The following is a 22,074-nucleotide window of genomic DNA, read 5'->3' as shown; positions in this document are numbered from 1 at the left end:
TGCCCTTGTGCCACAGAAGTCCAACCAAAAGTACTTTCTGGGAAACAAGTCCAATGGAAAATATGAGTTGTCGTAGCTTTCCTGCTACTCCACTGGACTGGATAACAGCCTTTCCCACAAGAGATATTGAACACTGCATGATGCTTTCGTAAAAGAACCCCAGAACAGTGTCAGGGTCAATAAGGCAAGGAGGACTCAAGGAACGCAGAACTGGAGAACCGGCAGTTCTGCAATGCTTTGCCAAATCTACTCCAGCCCCAATGAGATAAGAAGCAGAGATACTAGGTATTACAGAGTACAGTTTTCCCTCCATCTTTCTTTCCGGTGTTAATAATCTTTGATTCCCTTTATTCCCTACTTTTCTTTTCCAGTCATTAGTGTAAATTAAATTACTTTTCTTGTCATGGTTAAATTCAGGGATGAAAAGATGCAGAAACTGTGTATTGATGTGCTTGATGGTTTTGGCTTTGAATTGGCAGGAACAGGCATCCTTTTCTGCTTGCACAGCTGATCTTGGCCCAAATATCCCGTTCTTACACTGCTGCACATCTTCAATGATGTGCAAGCAATTGGTCTTCAAAATTTTGCCTCCATATTTTTCAGGTGGTCTGATTTGTTTTTGCAGCCATTCAGCACAGGACACCTTCTCACACCAGTCTACCCTAAGTTGTGATCCCTCCAAAGAAACCAGCAACATAGGGGTTTGGGCAGCTTCACACAATCATAGGCGTTGTCCTCTGTGCTTTGCAACATGCTCGTGAACAAATGAGATGCTATCTTCAGTGCCTACATAGATCTAGCTATATTTGTGGTATTTATGCCTCCACTGTTGTTCAAGACAAGCAGCAAGCTGCAGTTTCAGAGCTAAAAGCATCACAATTTCACAGCCAAAAGCTTCTGTAGCTATAATGCTCCTAGTGTTTTTTTGATTTCCCTGAGGAAATCTGAACTTTTGTATTTCAGTGATGGTTTCTTGGAAAGATGTATGCATTATTTTCATTTATCTTTTCTTGTCTGCTAATATTTTAATTCTTACACTGGGTTTGGCTGGAATGCCTTTAAGAAGCACTTTCTACGTGCTGAGAGACTGAACTTCATTTGGGGAAGGAAGAAATAAACAATGAGAATGTGATCCATGGATATCTGTGCCACCAAAATAAAAAATTTAAAAATATAAAAGCACAAAATGAGTAGCAGTATATTAGCAAAGACCTTATTTGTACAGTTGTCTAGTGTCATTGTCAGCCTTAGTTATATTCAGAATTGTTTACTGCCTCTCCATTCCTGCTGGAGCGTTGTTTCCAGAAATTTGAAAGTCTGAATTTATTATTTAGGAATTAGAGTGAAGTTTAGCAGGGGTAAGGGAGTCAGCAAAGCGATGGTCATAAAAAGATACTGACAAAAGACTGACAAAATAACCAAAAGACCTGGTACAATGAAGCCTATTATGCAGTATTTAAAATGCTGCTGAAAAGACTGTAGAGAAGAAAGAAAATGTGGTTTTGAGCAATGTCATCAAAGAGCAAAAGTCAATGCACTTGACTTTGAATCTTTAGATAATGTGCTAACGTCTGCATATCGCCTCTGGACAAATACAATATTTATGTGTAGCTAGATCATGGTTAAACAAACCTTCATGATCCAAACTCTGTATTTTCCCCAGAAGTTTGCTAACATGGAAAGTTATTTTACTTTCAGCACACACGGTTATCTGAGCATAGCTGTTTGAAACATTTACTGTTGGAAAATTGAGGTTTGAAATCGTCTGCTTTGGTTCAGTAAAGGTTCGGTCTTAGCCTGGGTGATCTCTCGACACGTCGCCAGACTAACACAATTTTAATTGAGTCCCTGAAGTAAAATGTGATTTGCAGTCTCCAATGGTCTGCCTTTTTTGAGTGGCTAGTGCTGGATCTTTGTTACTGACAGGTTAAGTGATCGTAATTGATGTCATTAGGAAAGGCTCGGATGGTGTATTTGCTTGAACTTGCCTTCTCTTTAAAGTGCATGTTTGTTCATCACTTACTGGGTACCCTAAGTGACCAGAATTCTGGAAATGAGACACCTGAGGTGCATGGTAAATAAAATGCTCCTGATTTTCCAGAGTATTATTTAATTACCCTTTAATGATCTTTTTATGTGCTGCATCCATCTCCATGTCTTTCATTTCTTATTCCCCTGCTATAGTACCGCGGCATTGATAAGATCTCTTGACAGACTGAGCTCTGAGTTATGACATCAGTTCCATTAATTCTCTTCGCTCTTGCAGTCCCCATCAACAAAACGGGACTGATACCACCTGCCAGCGTCACAGAGGTGTTCTGAGTGATTTGCTAATTTTAACATAAAAGCTTCATAGTTGAGAGTTGGTGTTGGCAGCATGGGGAAAAAGTGTACACGAGGTGAGTTGAACATAAGGGTCTATGTGCCAGCAAAGACTGTGGAGGAAGAAGAAACAGTCTGTAAGAACAAATAATGGAGTCAAGATGGAAATGGACCGGCACCATTAGTCACTCTGATTAAAGAGTGCCTCCCTGTGGCTATGGGTACTGTGACACGGACACTCCTCACAAGGTCTAACCTGCTGGGTCCTCCGTGACCAAAGGCTGGAGGCAAATTCTTGAAACCTGCATTGGTACCTGAAGTTAGATCTGATCAGGGGTCACTGGCACCATATTGCTTGTTCTGAGAGGCGAACAAACTGCCGTGGCATCGTGTACACTCATGGGGAAACCTAAGGAAGAATGCATATTTGATGGAAATATTGTGAAGTCTAGGTATTACTGTGCCCTGTGAAACACAGATTATAAGCATGTTTGGAAGTATCTTCTTTTCTGCAGTTACAACATATTCTAATGTTGTTTTCTTTTTATTTTCAGCAAACTACCCAGCTGGGCTAGAGCAGTTGTTCCCAAAATATTTTATGTTACAGAGAAGGCATGGAATTATTATCCTTATACAATCACAGGTAAGGAATGATTAATAACATGTACTTTTGGGATAGTTCAACTTATCTTCAGAAGTTCTAAGGTACATACTGAGTGACGGATACAAAGATTATAGATTATGGCTGGTTAAAAACTGTAATCTTCTATCTTATGTGATTTCTTTCTTGCAAAGAAAACATCAGATGCTTAGATTCCGTGCGGACTTGTACCTTCTATTGTTCCATAGACATTAGTCAAATAAAATTCAGTAGATTAACTGACAGAAGTTTCTTTGTTGATTAATGTATGTTTACTGCAGGAATCTTGCATCATTGTTTTATTGACATTTCTTTTTTTTTCTTTTCTCTCACCATTCTTTTTTTTTTCACAAATGGACAATTGGAAACAATTGGAAATCAGAATACACAGTAAGTTCTTCTTTTTATTCTAAAAATACGATGTGATTATATGAACTATAGTAGTGGAAGCCAAACTGAATCCTCATTAATACAAGTAGTACGTAATGCCTTTGGTAGTGGAACTTATTTTAGCTATTTGTTTAAGAAATCAAAGGTTAAATCTGAATTGTTTCCTATAAATTATTTACCTTACTTTTTATCATTTGAGAATAATTTGATATATTTTTAGTCACTAACTGCAATATAGAAAAACTTCTATAAAACAGAGCAAGGCTTTTAAGGTTCCAGTTATTAGTTGGAGACATGAGAACATGCTTTATTTTATTTATTGTTTTATTAACTTATAAAATGTTCATCTCTGGTATAGTATCTGGGAAACTGTATGATCCGTAGACGAAATTAAACATAATCTGGGCCTGGTGCCCAGAAAAATCAGCTATTCCCTCTAGCAGAGCTAAGGCAAAATATAGCACATAAATCATGAGAAAAATTGTTTTAAATGTACTGGCCTCAATAATATACAGTAAATTTTCAGCAGCCTTTAGAAGATGAGGCGGAGATGGTAAGGAAATTCCAGGCAAAAGGACTTCTGCCTTGATTTAGATTGAGTTTCTGGTTACAGATAAAATGTAATCCATTGTTTTTGTTAGCTCTGCAGTGTTTAAAATGTTTGTGCATTTTTTTATAACCAGTAAAAAATAAAAAGAGAAAAATTTTGTGTGATAAATGCAAAAGAGTCAAAACAAAGGGATTGGAAGGTTCAGATCCAAAAGCTGAATGCTTAGACTTGAAAATGTGATGACAAGTTTGAAAACCCAAAGTACTGAACTGTGGCTTTCAGTATGTACTGCAGATACTTATTACATATTCTGCCGTGTTTAATGATTAAAATTAATTTGATAATCAGAAAAAAAAAAAAACATGTCCAGTCACGGACCGTAGTAGCTAGGGGACAGATTCTGAACTATTTTTGTCAGGTGTCTTCAGTAAGGCCTATCTGAGTTTATAGTAATTACAAACTTAAACCTATGGTAGTAAGTTTAATTTTAGACTGGGAAGATGTCGTACTATGTCACATTGATGTCTGTTACTCTGTTGTACATTTTTTTTCTTTAGGTGATAGAGACAATTTTTGAATGTGAATTTTTTCTTTAACTGAAAGAGACAAGTGGGAGTGGTAGCAGTAAGAAATTTCTGTCTGAATTTGAAATGCAATACATTATCGAAACCAAAGAGCAGAGTGATTCTCAAAGAATTTGAATGAGGAGGTGATCTTTACCTAAACTGATGAAACAACATCTGGAACACATTTCAGTCAAAGTGTGTAGAAGGGAGGTGAACACCTGAGGAGGTGTTCAAGAGCAGGATTAAGTAGACTTGTAAAGAAAAATTGGTCTACAAATGCAGAAGGTAGGCAAAACAGTCTCTTAGTGACATTATAACTGCCTATGGGAGTTGAGGTACAAGGAAACAGAACTGGAAATATTGGGATGAGATTAGATTTCTGACTGAAATGCAGTTTTCTTAAAGTATATCTTAATGGAGCTGGTAGACTATGAAATGGTATTCAAGGGAAAATAGAGATAATGTCTTGCCTCAAACTGTTGAATCTAGAACAAAAATGTTAAATATACCATTGGGAATAATTCCAATGCTTGTCTGGAATATTTGTCTAAATTTTGATCTATATTTATTAGAGAATTCTGGAAGAAGGCATTAGCCAGCTGAGATATTCCCCAGAATATTCAAGATAGCTCGGAAACTCTTTTCCTAAGATAGTAAATCCTCTCTAGAGGGTCTGTGGGACATCCAAAGAATTAAGTTGAGCCTCATTTCAAGGAAAACTGATTCTGAAGGTCCGCCAACAACTGGATAAATAAAACAATCTTATCAAGTCAAGTACTTGATACTGCTGGAAAGGAAAAATCATACCTTTCCACTGAAGTTCCACTATAAATAAAGAGCAAGGATCTTAAAGGCTCAGTAGTGTTATTTCAACGTGCATTAATGATTTAGAAGAGGATGTGAATGACAGACTGAAGCTTGCTGAAAGGCTTAAGGGCTTTCAGTTGTAAAATATGAAGGCTGTTGAGAAATTGGATGCAAACACATGCACTAGACTTCCAGTGGTTTGATACAGACTAGTTTCACAAATCTGTTTTGCCTGTGAAATAGTACAGATTTCATTAATTTGGCCACCTTGAGGGCCTGAAATTGCATGACGTTATAAGAAAAAAGTTCAGCAGGCATTAAGAATAATTTCTGGAATACTCTTCTCTGGAATGGTAGTGTGAAAAGCCAGGAGTGATTGGATGCATGACAACAGAAATGGAAATCAGAGTGTTGTGATGTTTGTTGTCTAAAATCTGGGTCCAGCTATTACATCTGCTTTAAAGAATGGTATCCTTTACACAGCAAGCCTCTAAATTTGACAGCAAACAGCAGGATATGACTGCTTGGTCTACAGCTGTGTTAATAATGTGTAAAGCAAATGACACACTTAAGATAATGAACTTAACAGAATGATTGTACAAGTGATGTTTTCTGGTGTGTAGTATGTGAAATATTGTGATGCGAGGAGAGCATTTAAAAATGTATACTGTGCTGTTTGCGGAGGACAATCTCATTAAAACTGCAATACAAAAGACTTCCTATCAGGAAGGTGAGACACGGGTAATGTCCCAAGAAATGCTGCATCAAACCTTGAGCTAATCGTTGCTGGCTTCCTGCTGTTGAAAAGGAGGAGGAAGTAGGAGAGCAATTCCTTTCAACGCTGAAGCCAAAAGAAGTCATCCAGAGGTGGGGGTACCATTTAGAGAATAAGATACTGCTTTAATGTTCAAACCCTTGTTTTAGTGGCTGGGGCATGATGCAGGGACTTTAAGTGAGAAAGTCTAATTATTAATCTGACTCTTAAACTTAGAAGGGGAGTTACTTTGGTTTTGATCTTGCAATTAGAAACCTGATTAGATAGCTTGCTAAACCAAATGTTTAATTTTTACTTACAAGTTAATTTAATGTTGTAATTAGGTTGATGCTAAGTTCATAAATTTGCACTGTATTTGAGGTACAGCTGAAAGGAGGAGCTACAGAAGTAACCTCCAAGGCTCTGCTCTATGAGTGAGTGATTAGGAAATTTGGGCACTGGTGGGTGCCTACTGTCAAGCTATACATGCTTTGGGGGACTGGGTGCTTCTAGCTGCTGGCTTTTAGAAAGAATTCCTTTGCTAGTTTCAGACTGGAACCTTTTTCACTTGGAGGACGGAGAAAAGATGCCTTGCTGCTCTCAACAAACCCTTACGTGCCAATTACTGCATTTGCAAATACATATCTTTTACAAATGTGCGAAATATTTCTGCTATTTTTAGAAGTGTGGACAAGAATGAACTCTCAGGAGACTCATTTCTTTCTGAGGCTGTCCAGCTAGATTAGAAATAATTAACTAGAAAGCAAATCCGTCTCTATTGCAAACTAAATGAAAAGGGATTGCACAGAACTAAGTTTCAGAACCTACGTCTATTGTTACTGTTACTTTATATTGTTAATAATTATTATTGTTAATAGCAATTGTCTATTGTTAGACAATAAGCAGCACATATCCATGTGACCTCTTCAAGGGACAGTTGAGATTCTGAACAAAGAGAGGAAGGAGAACAGAGAAAGGGAAAATACAAACAGAATTTAAGACGATGCAGTTTGAGTGTTTGCTTTGGATAACTTTAAATAGTTTTGCTGCCTGATCTAAACAGTTCCAGTGTTGTTAGCAGTATTTCAATTCTGGGGCTGAAATTTAAAAACAGCTGGATGATTTTATCCTATTAAGGTTATGCATAATCCCTGACAACTATTAGTTTCAGAATTGTGAATATATAAAACAAGATGGAGACTAAAGATGGCATGTTTTACTCCCTGCAGGAAGAGTTCTTTCAACCTGTCTATGGTTCAAATTGAGTTAAGTATAGGACATAAATTCAGAATATTTATGAAAAACAGTTATGGAACAGAAAACAGGAGACAATGATTCCTTTGATGATATATCAAAGTGACATTAATTCTTCTACAGCAAATGACTGAGGCAAATATAATCATTTTGACTGCTATGTGTCACGGCCCCAGAGTGATAGTTGCTAAATGCTCCATTATTGACCTGCTGATTTCTGATTACTTTTGAGAACAGGCATGTTATGTGCTTCACTTAGCTGCCAGTTTATCCATGAAGTAAATTATCTGGAAGGAATGTTTTTGTAATTGTTATTCTTATAATCAAATGACTTGGGGGAAAGAAAAAAAAAAAGCCTCAGATAAACACTGCAAGGAATTTGAAGGGTTGGTTGGTTGGTCTTTTTTTTTTTTTTTTTTTTCCTGTGTTCTCTTTATCTGATTACCACTGCTTGAAATTTGGATGCAGCACATCAGGCTTGTCTCCAGTGCAGAAACTTTTCTCCAGCTGAGTGTATGAAGGATCTGCATCAAAAATGCAGCAGGGTCTGGATTACAGGATTGGAGCCTAATGCAAAGCTATTACCACAATTCCTCCTCCTTTCTCCCTTCCCTAACCCACAATCCCCTCAAAAACTGAGACTGCAGGCTAACTGGTGACATTCTAGTAAAACACAGATTTGATTGCTTGAGAGATTCTAGCAAAGGGAAGGAACTCTGCAGTATTACAATAATTAAATAATATATTTTTAGAAAGCAACGATCTTTTATTCTTATTTAATAGTTTAAGCCCATTAAATCATCCATTTCTTCATAGAATAAATCAAACTGCCTGGAACAATTCCTTTTTTCCACCACTGGCTTATTATAAAGCAATCCAACCCCCTCTCTGGTTCATGGGACTGCCGTTTCCACTTGCACACGCCGTTTCTCACTTCCATTCTTCCTCAGGAAGCAGGATACTGTGCCCATGTATGAAGGAGATGCTAGAGGCATCGGCAATCTCCATGTGACACCGCTGCTCCCCTTCCATCCATCCTTCTCATTTATAAATATCTCCTGTTCCTTTGAGGTTGTTGTGTGCATGACTGCCTGCATTCCTGCCTTGGGCCTTGTGGCAGCGCTGGGTATTCCTGCAGGGCACCCTCCACTCCCCGTTAGTCCCCACGTCCCCTCCAGCTGTTAAGCAGAAGGGACTCTGTTCATTTTTTATTTTTTTTCCAGTTTTTCATCTTCAGTGAAGAAATGCTGTTACCAACTGACTTCTAAAACAGCACCCAAAAGTTTTGAATTCAAAGGATGTGGTATCTAAAAGATCTCATGTTTAAAAAATTTGAATTACTTCTGCTTGGCCAGTCCCACCTCATTGTGTTCTGTAGCTCCTCACTTACTGTGTGCTTCAGATTGCTCCAAGGAGATGGCACCGTAAGGCACTGTTGTGTGTTCCTACCTAATGTAAATGTGACCGTAAAAAAAAAAAAAAAAATCAGCCTGAAAAGTGGTGGGAGATCAGAGAGAACCATTAACATTGCAATGTCTGCTTCCCCAAGCTTTTATGTTAAGATTTAGAGGGATATACTTCTGCTGCTTAAAAAAAAAAAAAAAAAAAAAAAAAAAAAAAAAAAAGCTTTAATTTTTTACTGCATAAAAATATCTTCCAAGGATGGTGGGTTAATATTCACCAGAAGCAGGAGGAGGAATGAAGTGCAGTGCTGAGGTGCCTTGCAGTTCAGTTCTAGGAACATCCGGCAGAAAGAAACTGAATGGAAAATGAAACCCACAAAAATGGTGAAATAGTGAAATAGCTCTCACACGAACCAGGTTAGAGAGGACAAAGAAACCTTTCTCAGTTCCCTTCTGTCCAGTGTATTTACTGGCAACCACAGGAATTCCTTCAGCCACCTCGGATGTAGTTACTATGCGAGGGTTATTTTTACAGTCTTCTGCCTGAACTGCTTGCAAAACACCATATGTGTTTGACTGTCTCTTTAAGGCTTTGGCAAGTGTTTTGGCACACTTAGGTTGTACCCTGTTCTTGTAAGTGTTTCTTATTGCTATGGCAACGCTAATCAATCACCACCTAAAAATAGGCCTTTCATTTTTCAAGAGGCTATCTGTAGTGAATTGAAAATCCAATTGCAGGATGTGTTTGCCGTATGCTGCTTGCATTTGACTTTATTTTAATCTGGAAATACCCCTGCTTCTGTGTGGTAATTACAAGTACAGACTCACGGTTGTTTCACTGCTTACTCTCCTGAGCTTTAATCCTCTCCTGGTGCTTCCAACAAGGATGCCAAACACAGAAAGTTTAAAACAAACAGACACAAACACCCACACACACAAAGAGGAAGAAAGCACCCAAGATATTTTTCTTATTTGTTTTCTGAGTGTCACAGGTGTACTGGATTGTAATAATTTTTTAAGGAGTTTATAACACATCTAAAAACATCTGGAGGTGACAATACAAGACGCCTCCTTTGAAAGTGTTACTCAAAGCAACCTTATTGAAGACCCTGGGACTTTGAAGGCACTAGGACTACTCTATAATTCAAGCCTAATTTTAAATTAAAGATTCAATTTGCTGCTGTTTCTTTATTCTAAAGAGGCACCTTGCAAGCTGTAGAGATAATGAAATGGAAAATTGGAAATGGTGTCCCGTGCGTTCCAGTGCGTGCTCAGCGTATTGATCCCTGCCAGGTTTGTGCTGGAAGAACACACGCCCTGGGGAGGCACAGCAAAAAGGGAGTGGTGCTCTGAAAAAAAACCTACCAACAGGTTTATTACCTACCACTCGCTCCCAAGTTTGATTCTGACTGTTGCATAACACTTTTAATCCCTGGCTAAGTAAATATGCAGCCACTCAAGTAGAAAAAAAAGTACTTTTTGCATGAGTAATAAAGTCTTTTGAATGATGCATAAACAGTTTTCTGGTTCTGCCAGAGCCCTCTGCCAATTAGTCAGAGTGCAGCTGATGAATCATGAGACACATTCTGTGAAACGCTCAAAAATTTGGACCCTGCTAAGTGTTCTTGAAAGCCAATGAGACCCCCCACAGCTGCTGAAACAGTGGTTGCCAGTCCGTTCAGTATTTGAGAGCTATATTTGCAATCCAGTACTTTTTGTTGAATTTTGGATTTCATTTGGAGGTAAATTCAAGTTACCATCTACAATCTCAAATTAGATTGTTATAGTCCTCTCCTTTTTACTAGTAAACAGGAAGGTTGACCTTTGATATCTTTGTACAAAAAAAATGGCTTTCTACTTTCTAATGAGGTGGTTTGAGGTGAAAGACACGTAATTTTTCTGTAGTACTCTGAGTCTTTTCTTCATGTTCTTTTTTTGTTTTTTGAAATACCAGACTAGAAGATCTTTTTCTGCAGTTTAGATTCAGGGTTACAGGAAACACCTAGATTCAAGCAGTGGCTTGCTGAACTGCTACAGGCAGCCTAATACAGCCTAAAGTTCAATATATAAAATGGCTGCATTTCAAAGTATTGTGATCTGACTCAGTGCTGGTAAGTGGTAGACAGTGGTTGAAAATAGTAGGGTTCGTTTTGTTTGGTTGGTTTGGTTTTTAGATTGCAAGGTAAAAGGGAAATCTGTCACTTGGCTTTACTCAGAATTTCCCATGCTTTGGATCAACAGCACAAAGGTTTTTCATGTTTTGCGTTTCATCCATCACTGTGTGACTTAAAAGCAAAAGCAACTATTTCTATAAAGAACGATGCGCGTGAAAATTGAAAAATGTACTCTGTTCAACAACTGAATTTCTACAGTTAGATCATAAGCAAAGATGCTTCAGTCAGGACCAGGGATGAGGAATTCCCTCAGCAAGGATGTTAGCTTTGATGAGCTGTAAGTGTGAAAGATGCTGTAGAGTTTTCAAATCTGACAATGGGGCCATAAATGCAGCACCAAGTCTTGTGGTGGACCCTGCTGCTTCTTGAATGAGAGCTGAGAAAACTCTGCAACCCACAGCCATTAAGGTCAGCATAGTCAGAACAATTTCCATAGCCTCTGAGGTTTTGGACAAACTCCTAGACTCGGACTGTATTACATAAAAGTTTGCACACTCCCAAAGCTCCAACCTAGATACGCAATCTGCTTAAGCGTTACAGTCTTGATGGCCCTTACGCTGGTGCATCCACTGCTTCCATTGTATCAAAGACTAGATTTTGGTTCGGGGGTGTTGATTTTGTTTAAGCGTTTCACAAAGAAAATTAAATTTTAGTCCTCAAATCAAGAGGGTAGATACTTAACTGACACTGACGTGTAAGTAAAACTTTGAGATATGCAGATGCTATGCTAGTAAACTGTTAGACTTTATAATATTATGGCATACATCTCTACTACTTCTGGTGAAAATGTTCTTAAAAGCTGTTATTCTGACCTAGGTATTGAGTCTGTAGTAGTGCAGTACCAGGTATTGCACTCAGTAACAGTACTGGTAACTGCAGATAAAAACAAACTGTATTCATTGGCAGGCTCCTCTCATTTCCTCAAGGATGCTTTCCCACGGGATGCCCATATGCAGAGCTCCAGGTTATTGTCAGCAGGAGCTCTGTATGCCTGGACTGTGATCCCAGTAGTTAGAGATCTTTGTAAAATACAAGGTTGACGTATGCAGAGTTTTTGAAATTCATAACCCGTGTTTTTACCATCCAAGCACTGATGGAGTTATTTTCCAAATTCTCTAAAAGCTGTGCAGTAGATGTCTGTGGTTAGGTTATATATATATCTTTTTTCTTTTTTTTTTTTTTTTTTTTAAGATCCGCGTTTTATAATCCACCTCCAGTAGTAATTTACCTTTTCAACCTTCTGTGTTCTCCTGCAAACACAGAAAACAACTAGAATGTTGTTTTATACTTTTTGAATATGAACCCTCAGAGTGACAATGAACAGTGGTTTAGATGATGCTGGGTCATTCCATATCCTTTAGTTGATCTCTGTGTATGCTGGGTCATTCCATATCTCCTGTAGCAATACATTTATAACTTTTTATTAATTTAAGAGCATTTGATTATACAATTCTTAAAATCAATCCCTTTTTTTCATCTTTCCTTCCAACCAGCATTAATATAATTCAAGGATCTTCATCCCCCCCTCCTTATGACAAACCTCAATGTTTATTATTATTATTGTTGTTGTTGTTGTTATTGTTATAAACTTCTTTCCATGTGCTTCCTGCTGTTTGCTGAGGCATTTAGCTGTCTGCCAGAACAGGAGCAAAATACTGAGTTACATGGTGAAACTTCAATTTGGAGAATATCTGGAGTCTTTTTGTCCAAATGCTTATAAATATTGTATATTTTCAACTGGCACTTTGAGATGTATATACAGGAAAGGTTTAATTGCCCACAAAATATGAGTAATAAGGAACTAGTAGATCTGTCATTGAACTTGCCCCATCTTGTACTTGCTAATTTTTTTTATATTTTATTTTTGGCACCCCATGTATTTACTCAATGAACAAGTTGCATAGCTGAGAGCTAGTCACAGTTCAGATGGGATTGATTTTCGGATTTATATGATCTGAAGAGAAGCCTGTGTGGTCTGTGCATCTGCAGCAGCAACATGTTACATGGGAATATTTCATTATGTTAATGGGGAGACAGTTTGACCAGGAGCCTTCCTTCCTCCCCCAAAGGAATCTGTTATCCGTGTAGTCCATGGCACCAGAACCCTGTTCTGGTAAAACTCTCATTCTTTTTTGCACCAACGACTGGCTGTAGATGTGCTCATGAATACTGGATATCCTGTGATCAAATGAGATTGAACGATGGCTTTTTAGATGAGATCCACGGAACTGGGAACATATTTTCTCTAGTCTCAAAGGAGGTGGCTTCTCATTTCAATTTGGTTGCACTGTAAATTGCCGTCTAAATCACCTCCTTTCTTAGTCATCCGTCCATCCTTTAAAAGAATTCTGCAAATTTTATCAAGTCCTAACTTGGAGTAAGAGCAGTGTGAACACTGAGGCATCATAATGTCCTCGTTGTATAATCTGTATGTACAAGGCGTGAAGTAGGCAGAGTCTTTGCAAAGACGCTTTGCCATAGGGTATTAGTGATGCATCATACAAGGAAGTGGCACTTGGGTTTCACGGGCAGTTAATGCAAGAAAAGACTTGACTAACAGTAAAGACGCTGTTCAACCAACATCCTCTGGATATTTTTTAGATACCAGCTCTATCTGCCTATCTGAAATATTGAATTGAAAGAACTGTGAAATGCTAAAGATATTTGAAATATTTCCTCCACTGGAATTATGTTGCCTAGTATTATAAACTCTAGTCTTGATAACCCAACTAAATTAAGTAATCCACAGAAAAAAAAATAATATATATATATATGTATATATATATTATTCTGATATAAAATACAGAAATACTATTTTGATAGAAAACAAACAAACAAAAAACCACAACATTTGTGCATTCCTAATTTTCTTGCATTATTATCCAAAGAGGAATTTGGGTCTAGTATAAAAGACTTGCCATGGCAACTCATAATCCATCTTCATTTAATTAATAGGAAATTATACTAAAATTCCTTTCCCACTGAAAAAAAAAAAAAAAAAAGAAAAAGAAAGAAAGAAACCTTGCATGTTAAAATATTATAACTGTTTGGTTAGAACCTGCAGCTAGTGAAAAGTCCTTGGATTATTTTTTTATGGAGGATAGACTAATCTGTGATGGTGAGTATCTAGATGCTCTTGAGATGGTCAGGTATTGCACTTACAGCAAGACATTCAGGACATTTGTACTCCTGTGTATAGTGTGCATGAAAGTTGTTGTATCTAGTTATTCCAGAGTACTCATAGTAATTTATTTATACCTTCATTTTAGTATTCAACTTTCAGATATAACCTCTGTAGCCTTCTAGAATCATAAATCCCTTTACTTTTATGTTGTATAAAATTTGACACTTTTTCTTGAAGTAATCTGAAAAAAAATAAAAATAAGAAAGCCAATACCAAACAGGATGTACTGATGTCAGCTGATGATGCAGGCATATTTTTTATCGCATCAAACATATTTTTCTTTTATTGCAGTGTTCATTTTTGCCTAAATTCTCCATTCATATAGAGACAAAATATGAGGACAACAAAGGAAGCAATGACAGCGTAAGTATGATGACTTTTGCAAAAGTTAATTTAATTATTTTAATTAATCACGATCTATCTCTGAATCCTTCAGTCTGAGAAAAACGCCTTATCAGGTTGGTATTTCTGCACCTACCTGGATGCAAGCAGCTTGTCAGCTTGGAAAGTAGTTACCTAAAGTATGAGGAGATGAAAGTTTCGTGTACCCAACTTCCTTTCTGCATCTCAGTTTCTACCTCTTCCTTCTCTAAACACAACATGGTTTATGTATGTGAGTTTAGTATTGATGAGCATTTATGGAGAATGAAGCAAAGATTATTTTTTTTAAATTGGATTCTACTTTATCTGTTTCACATTATTCTCTCTGAGTAAAGGGGGTTGAAATCAAAGGAGCTGTTTGCTAGAGCAAGCAGGAAACTAAACAATGGTCAGAGATGAGATCTCTGTAAACAACTTCAAGGGAGCAACAGCTGGGCTATTGAGGTGATGCCGTTGGCAATCACTTACCAAAAATTACAAAGTTCCCAGAGTGAGAGCTTAGAGATGAAACGGGTAATTAACTATGTGAAATTCTCCATGGAGGAAGGATGGGAGTGAGTAGCCAGCAGCTGCTGGGCGGAAATGTTGATTAGGAAGAGAAGGTAGGAGGTCACTCACATCTTGTTGCCCTGACAGGGAGCAAAGCAAGAAAGGAATTATGTTAGATAAAGCCAGGCACATGAAGATACCTCCCTTGGATGAGTACACAAATCTGTTTCTGTATGTTTGATGGTGGCATGCTTTAAATCACTGTTGCAGACTTGTGGGAAGAAGTTTCTTACAGGCGTGAAATGCAGGTTAAAACATCTGGAAAATTGATCTGTAATACAGAGACCTAATGAAGCAGTGTTTAAACTCTTCCATGAGAAAGAATAAGGCAGTAAAGCAGATTTTAAAGGGATCTGAGACACAGTCTTTTAGTTCCCAGAGATGTCCCTGTAGCAAGCTTATTAAGGTTAAGATGGGAGATTCGTGTCCCTCACTGCCTTGGGCCTGTGTTGATGAGGCTGATGGCTGTTGCACTGCTTATGGCAGAATAATTACATGTAAAAGAACAAGGTATAATTTTAGAATAGACTAGAATAGTTCAGTTGGCAGGGACCTACAAAGACCATCGAGTCCAACTGCCTGACTGCTCCAGAACTAACCCAAAGTTCCAACATTATCGAGGGAATCTCTAAATGCCTCTTGCCCACTGACAGGCGTGGGGCATCAGCCACCTTGCTGGGAAACCTGGTCTGGTGTTTGACCACCCTCATGATAAAGATATTTTTTTTTTCTAACATCTAGTCTGAAGCCAGTTTGACTTCTAATTGAATAATATTTTTGGCATTCAGACACTTTCCCAATGGTAACGTGACAGAGATCGACTACTAGCCACCAGACACCAACAACTTTCAGCCACTGCAAGACTAAAACAGATTTAGATCAGTGAGAGGGGAAAAAAAGTGTATTATATTACCAACTATCTGAGCTCTGCATTATGTAATTTATGCACTTTTTAATGTTCACTTCTACTTTTTGGCAGCACTTTAATTCAAAGCAAGCCCACACCTTTGGTTTCAGAAGGGTGTAGATTAGTCTTCTGGTACATTATAATATCAGCAGTAAGAAGACATGTTCTGTACTGATGCCTGACAGGAAGAACTGAAGCTATTTAACCAGTAAATTTTATTTTATTTTTTTCTGTGTGTCAGCTTTGTAGCTAAAATACTATGAATCAAGCCCTGAATAGTCCCAGCCAGAGAATTTGAGATGAAAGTAACACAGGTAGGAGACTCAGATTATGTAAATCAGAACATCAACGCTTCTTGAATCCAGGTCTTCAAAATGTAATTTTAACAGGAGTACCAGTGGAGTTATGTTTTATCAGCTTCATATAAAGAACATGAGTCATAGTCCAGGCAAATATTTGCCAAGATTAACATCTTTAATTGACCCTGATTTGAAGTGAGGGGGAGAAAAAGAAGCTGAATTAGAAGAACTGTAATTCTGAGAGTTACGTGCTAGTGCAAACAGGGTAAACCAATGAAGATCTACGTATTTTTGTGTTGATCCAGTGACATTTACCTGGTGACACAGATGTGGTACAGCACTGAGATGCAGGAAGGTTAATAAATGTGGAGAGACCTGAGAGCCCATTGGAGCCCATGGGGAGACTTGTATTAAACTGAACACATCAGGACTGGGACTCACTTAAGAAAATGCAAAGTGTATTTTTCCTTCTTAACAGACAAGTTTAGATTAAGTGTCACTGTGTTTTCAAAGGCAGAAAACAACAGGGATCCATTTACAGCATCCATTTCTAGAAATCTCCGTAGATAGTTGTATTTTTCTTCATTGCAGCTATTGTCTTTGGCTGAAAAAGAACTTATCCAAAAAATACTCAGGTAAAATTTGCAGTTGTAATGCAAAATATAGTGAATGAACTTTAATATTACAATAATGAGGGTAATAATGCATGGCAGATTTTCACTAAACTATTTCTAGATTTTGAGATCGTAAAGTTTTTGAACTCTGATCTATTTGTCATTTCCATGCTATGTAATAAGCTACATATTGATTGTAGAAAGCAATAATTAGATATGAGGATACTAAAGCTAATTACATTGATTAGTAGAATAAAGCAATATAAATGTTCTCAGTTTCCTGTTGTCATTTAGGAGACTAGTGTATTATTATTTTATTTAATATGTTGCATTGTCTGGTAAGATTCTACCTAATTACCGCAATATATCTTGATGCAAACATCCTTCTGATTTTTCTTCCCAACTATCTTGATAGAAGTAACTAGTGAAAGAGAATGATTCCTGCTTTGGAACTTAATTTTTCTGTCTTAGACTTTGCCATAATTTTAAGCTATTTTAAATGTGCTTAAAGCATTGTTATTATGATCTGCTAAAAATTGCACTTAGTTTGCACAAATATGAACGTTGCCAAAAAGAGCAATGGACAATAAAACCTTGTATTTATATAAAATACTAATGAACTTTGTGTTGATGGCAGTAGTGCAGTACCATAAATCCATCCACTTGTGATTTTTAGTGCCAGAGCACATCTGATTTTGCTGTATTGCATTTATGTTTGCATGGCAACTCCCTCTTTAAAAAAACAGAACCAGTGTTTTATGAACACATCAGTACGTTACTGCCACCTCGCTTTACAGGTAGCAGGATAGCAGTGTGGTGTAACAGTACTTCATTAGCAGTGTTAGAAACTAGACCAATGAGTTAGGCTATTCAGTGTTTCCTCTCACGAGGAAAAAAAGAGAGAGCTTATTTTTATTCTACTATTATTTTAGATTAAATAATGGAATTTCTTAAAAATTATAATTTTTTGTAAAATATAAGTGACATTGTAGGTGGCATCTGTGGAGTATGTGAGAACATTGCTTCCCTGTTGCATCTTCCCCTTAAATGCAACACAGGCTGCTTCAGCTGCTTACCTAAAGCAAGGTGGCAGTGGGGAGTGCTGGGGAGAGGGGAGTGCAGGTGCCTACAAGACACAGCCGCGGTGAACAGGGACGAGCTGTACCAGTGCGCGTTAATCACTCTGTGCACACTTTTCTGCCCACAGGAGAAGTTAGGGAATTTGAATACGGATATGTGAAGTCTCCACGTTGAATATTAAAACCGTAAATTCAACAGTAGAGAATTGTTACGGTTATCTAATTAATGAAATGGTCAGAAATCACAGGCAGGAGTGGTATGAGTTACTGCTCATTAGTGACTAAATGATTAGTCTGTGGTTTTCATGGATTGCAAAGTGAAGGCAGATACTGTTCAAGCAAGTCACTGAATCAGAGACATTTCAGTTTTCCTGTTTGTTGCAGAAGGTTCATTATGCTTGATTGTTTGTTTGTGTTTTTTTTAGTAATGCAATTATTTCTTCTGATATTTGGGCAATGAATTTTACCATCTGATAGTGTCTGGGGAAAGTGAAAAAGTACAGCTTGTAAAAATGATCAGATAGTTATAAATGATGGTAAAAACTTACACTGCCTTGCATTTTGTAGCAGGACATTTTGCTCTGAAAAACTCAATGGCTGGCTCATTATTAAAAAATAACATGCAAGACCTTAAAATAGCATAGTTCTCTTTTTGTTAAAAAGGGACATGATATGTGTTAGCAAGAATTACATTCCTAAGAGTAATGAACTTGTGGAGTAAAGATTTTGAGGCAGTTATATTTCAAGATGACAAAGTATGGGTATTAATGGGCCAAGTTTTTGTAAGTATATTTCTCAGTAATGCTTATAAAGTCATCAGAGCTGCAGCGATAATTCTGTGTTGATGAAAAGAAAAATAAATTATCAATTTGTTTCTTGCCTTTCAAAAATAAGCGTTGAAAACGCATGTCTCGAAATGACCATTTGTCAAATGAAAACAAGAGGCAGTTCTGTATCCCAGATAGTCATAAATTAACATCAGTATCGTTTGACACATTAATAGCTTGAACATGCTACAACCAGCTAGCTAATAGCTGGCGTATGATATGCAGCCCCTTTAAATTGCAGCGCCCTCACTGACATCAGTGAGTTCGAACTCTGCAGTCCTGGAAGTGACCCAGTGTACGGTACTGGGCATTCATCGTGCTTCATCTTCAGTGTGTATTTCTGAAGCGCTGGTTGTAAAACGTTTGGCTAAAGTAAAAAATATGCATATTTTTAAAATTTTAACTACAGTTCTTTAAGAAGAAAAGCTGCATCTAGTTTTGCTCTTTTTAGGGTATTTTTTTCCATTTTTGTTTCCTGTTTTATCGTCGTGGAACTAGGTGATAACAAACTTCAATACAGCACATACATTAAAAGTAAATTCACTATTTAAGGAATCTGCCATGAAACACTGACTTCCACTGAACTACAAGTCATCACTCTGCAGATATCCTCAGGGACCTTTTAGGCATCACTGCAAAACAAATCAAAATCGAAGCCAGGCTCATTTGGGGGGATAATTTTATTTGTTCCTGAACTTTTTCTGTGTGATGGTATTGAGTATGTGTTTATCTCCTCTATAATTTGCAATGAAAATGAAACACAACCTAAGGCCCCTACTGTCAGAGAATGTGCACGGGTGCCTCTGCTTCCTGATTTTGGTGAACTACTGAAGTTATTGAGTAAATCCAGTACTTGAAATAGATGTGACTTTAAAAAGCTAATGCCAGTAAATATTATTGACAGTGTTTTATGGTCTTCGGGTATAGCTACTTCGGTGTAATTATGTAAAACTACATTTCTCTGTTCAGAAAATACAGACCTAAATGAGATATTTTATAAGAGATGGATATTTTATGAGAAATGGCATCATAGAGGAGTTGTGACGTGGAGACAAATAGGAGCAGGGAGCACGGTTGCTTATAAATATGTAACTGCCTTTGTGATTTCCTCGCTGGGGCAGACAGTGACGTTGTCATTCAGTGAGCTAAATTTACTGCTGTCAGGAAGGGATTCAATCTTTTTCCATAGAAGAATTGCTCCCAATTATGTGTGCCCACATCAATAGTTTTAGCCGGTGATGAGGTTGAAATCGGTCAGTTCCTGTAATCCTTGCCAAAGTAAATCTCAAAAGCAAATTATTGGATTTTAGGGGTACTGGGCTTCAAACATGACTTACAGAAAAGTTACACATTGAATAAAACTCCATAGAACAAGTTCAGAATAGGTGTTTTTTTTTTTAGTTTGGACCAAATTTTGCTTAAGAAAAATGAGAGTTAAAGTGGACCAGGCGACAATACTTGCTAAAGGATGCTGTTGTAATAAATTGGAGACTAGCCGGCAGTTCTGATGATGGCAATTTAAGGAGATTAGAATTTCAAGTTGGAGAGTAGGCTTCGTGCCAGATTTTCCTGTTTTTAAGAGAAAAAAATAGCTTATTCTTGCAGTCCTTACTGCAGTTATACTTCTGCCTATTCATTAACTATGAAAACTAGATTTAAACCATCCAATTAATGATGTATATATATGTTTTCTAGGCACAGAAAGCACTTGTCATCTTACAAATTTCTCAATAACTGCAAGTTGCATAGTTTGACTACATTTCAGGGATGAGCAAAGATACAAAGAAAACTTGAAAGTTCCAGTGAAATATCAATATTTGCATGAAAAAATGAGCATATGTTGTTGCATATATGCATCTAAGCTTGGGGATTCTCCTAGACACATACTGATTTTTTTCCTTTTTTTTTAGAGCTAGATGACATTGAATGAATCAATGTAGTAGTCAGAAAATCAGATATAAATCTAATACAATTTCAAATTCTAATGTATAAAGATATTTTTGTCATGCTATTCGTGTCATAGCCTGCCTATCCCACTAGGCTGTTACCTTTTAATGTCCAAATATTGGCAAGAGATTTAAGGTTATTGGGCTGGCTGTTGGCATTGCTGGCAGGGCAGCGGAGATGGGGAGGCGGAGAGGGAAGAGTAATGCTCTCAGGCAGAGATATTGATTCAAATAAGGATTTAACAGAAGAGGAAATTTGATTTATAATAGAAATTGTCATTTCAATAAATTACATTCACGTGCTGTATATTGAACGGTGTCATCTTTCTGCCTTAAGTTTGGGTGTTGACAGGTATGGGTGTCTGATGACTTAGCACACAGGCTGATAATCGTGTTTGCTCCCATATTACCTGCCTGTAATTCATTTAGAAGTGTTCTGCTGTTTTAGAAGAAAATCTTTCAGCTATTACCCATTTCATTTCCCTGCTGATGAGTGGCTGACTATCCGGATCTAACATAACAAGTAAGAATAACACAGAGATCTCTCACCCATAGCCTAAGAGGGGATGGAAAATTTGCTTCCAGTGAAAGCCACAGCCATTTTCAAGCTTACTGGCTTAGAATACTGAATTTTCTATCCAGGCTGCTTCAGCACTTTCACCTCTGACACTTTGTCTTTACTTCAGAGTCGATCTGTTATTTAACTGTTTCCACAGGAAATTTCCTGTCTTGTTTGTGCTGGTGTTTAAAATGCAAATTACCGGCGTTATTACCATCTGCTGACCACAAACTCCTTGTATAGTAAAGTAATCCTACGTAGTAATCCTTGCTATTTAAAAGAAAAAAAAATGCAGTTCCCTTTTCTCCTCTCAGTGACAGTAAACAAACCATCACAAGAGAGAATCATATATTATGGAACAAAGCCAAGGCAAACAAGCGCACAGTTGACCCTGGAGTCGTAGCAGGAGCTGTCCAGAGTGAATTTAATCAATGAATTCGGCTGTGTCTGGCTTTTTACTATTTATAGCCAAACCAGGTTAGCTCTGGGGATTGTCCATAAGAGTTAACTTCAGGATTAGCTACATCTGAATGAGAATGAAGTTAGCAATTTAGCCTGAAGAAAAAGGGAAAAGAAGAAAAATGGGAAAGGAGCTTGTATTGGGAGGGTTGGATTATTTGTTTTTTCTTACCATCAACTCATACCCAATCTTAATGTTCTGGCTTCGGCTACAGGGAAAAGAGAAGTCACCAGCAAAGTATGTGCTAGGACATGTCATTGCAGGCCATGAAGGAAACAAAGGAGAGAAATTTAAATGTACCAGCACTTGTTTTGTTGCAGTGTCCTGAGTGATCTCTCTTAGGATCATCTGCCAGGGCCTTTTTTTTTTTTTTTTTTTTTTTGACATTTTTCCACAAAAGGAACAACTT

General features: G+C 37.5%; 1 protein-coding gene across 1 annotated transcript in view; it reads left to right on the top strand.

Annotated features, from left to right (window-relative positions):
* The window catches only part of PITPNC1 (phosphatidylinositol transfer protein cytoplasmic 1), an 83,757-nt gene that overhangs the window by 42,735 nt on the left and 18,948 nt on the right, over window positions 1-22,074 (top strand). The window contains exons 3-5 of the mRNA XM_068655492.1: window positions 2,877-2,965; window positions 3,345-3,352; window positions 14,336-14,407. Of these exons, the coding sequence (XP_068511593.1) occupies window positions 2,877-2,965; window positions 3,345-3,352; window positions 14,336-14,407 (169 nt within the window). The remainder of the gene's footprint in view (window positions 1-2,876; window positions 2,966-3,344; window positions 3,353-14,335; window positions 14,408-22,074) is intronic.

This window comes from Anas acuta, chromosome 18 (assembly GCF_963932015.1).
Source record: "Anas acuta chromosome 18, bAnaAcu1.1, whole genome shotgun sequence".
Lineage (NCBI taxonomy): Eukaryota > Metazoa > Chordata > Aves > Anseriformes > Anatidae > Anas > Anas acuta.
This window is presented reverse-complemented; position numbering and strand designations above follow the sequence as displayed.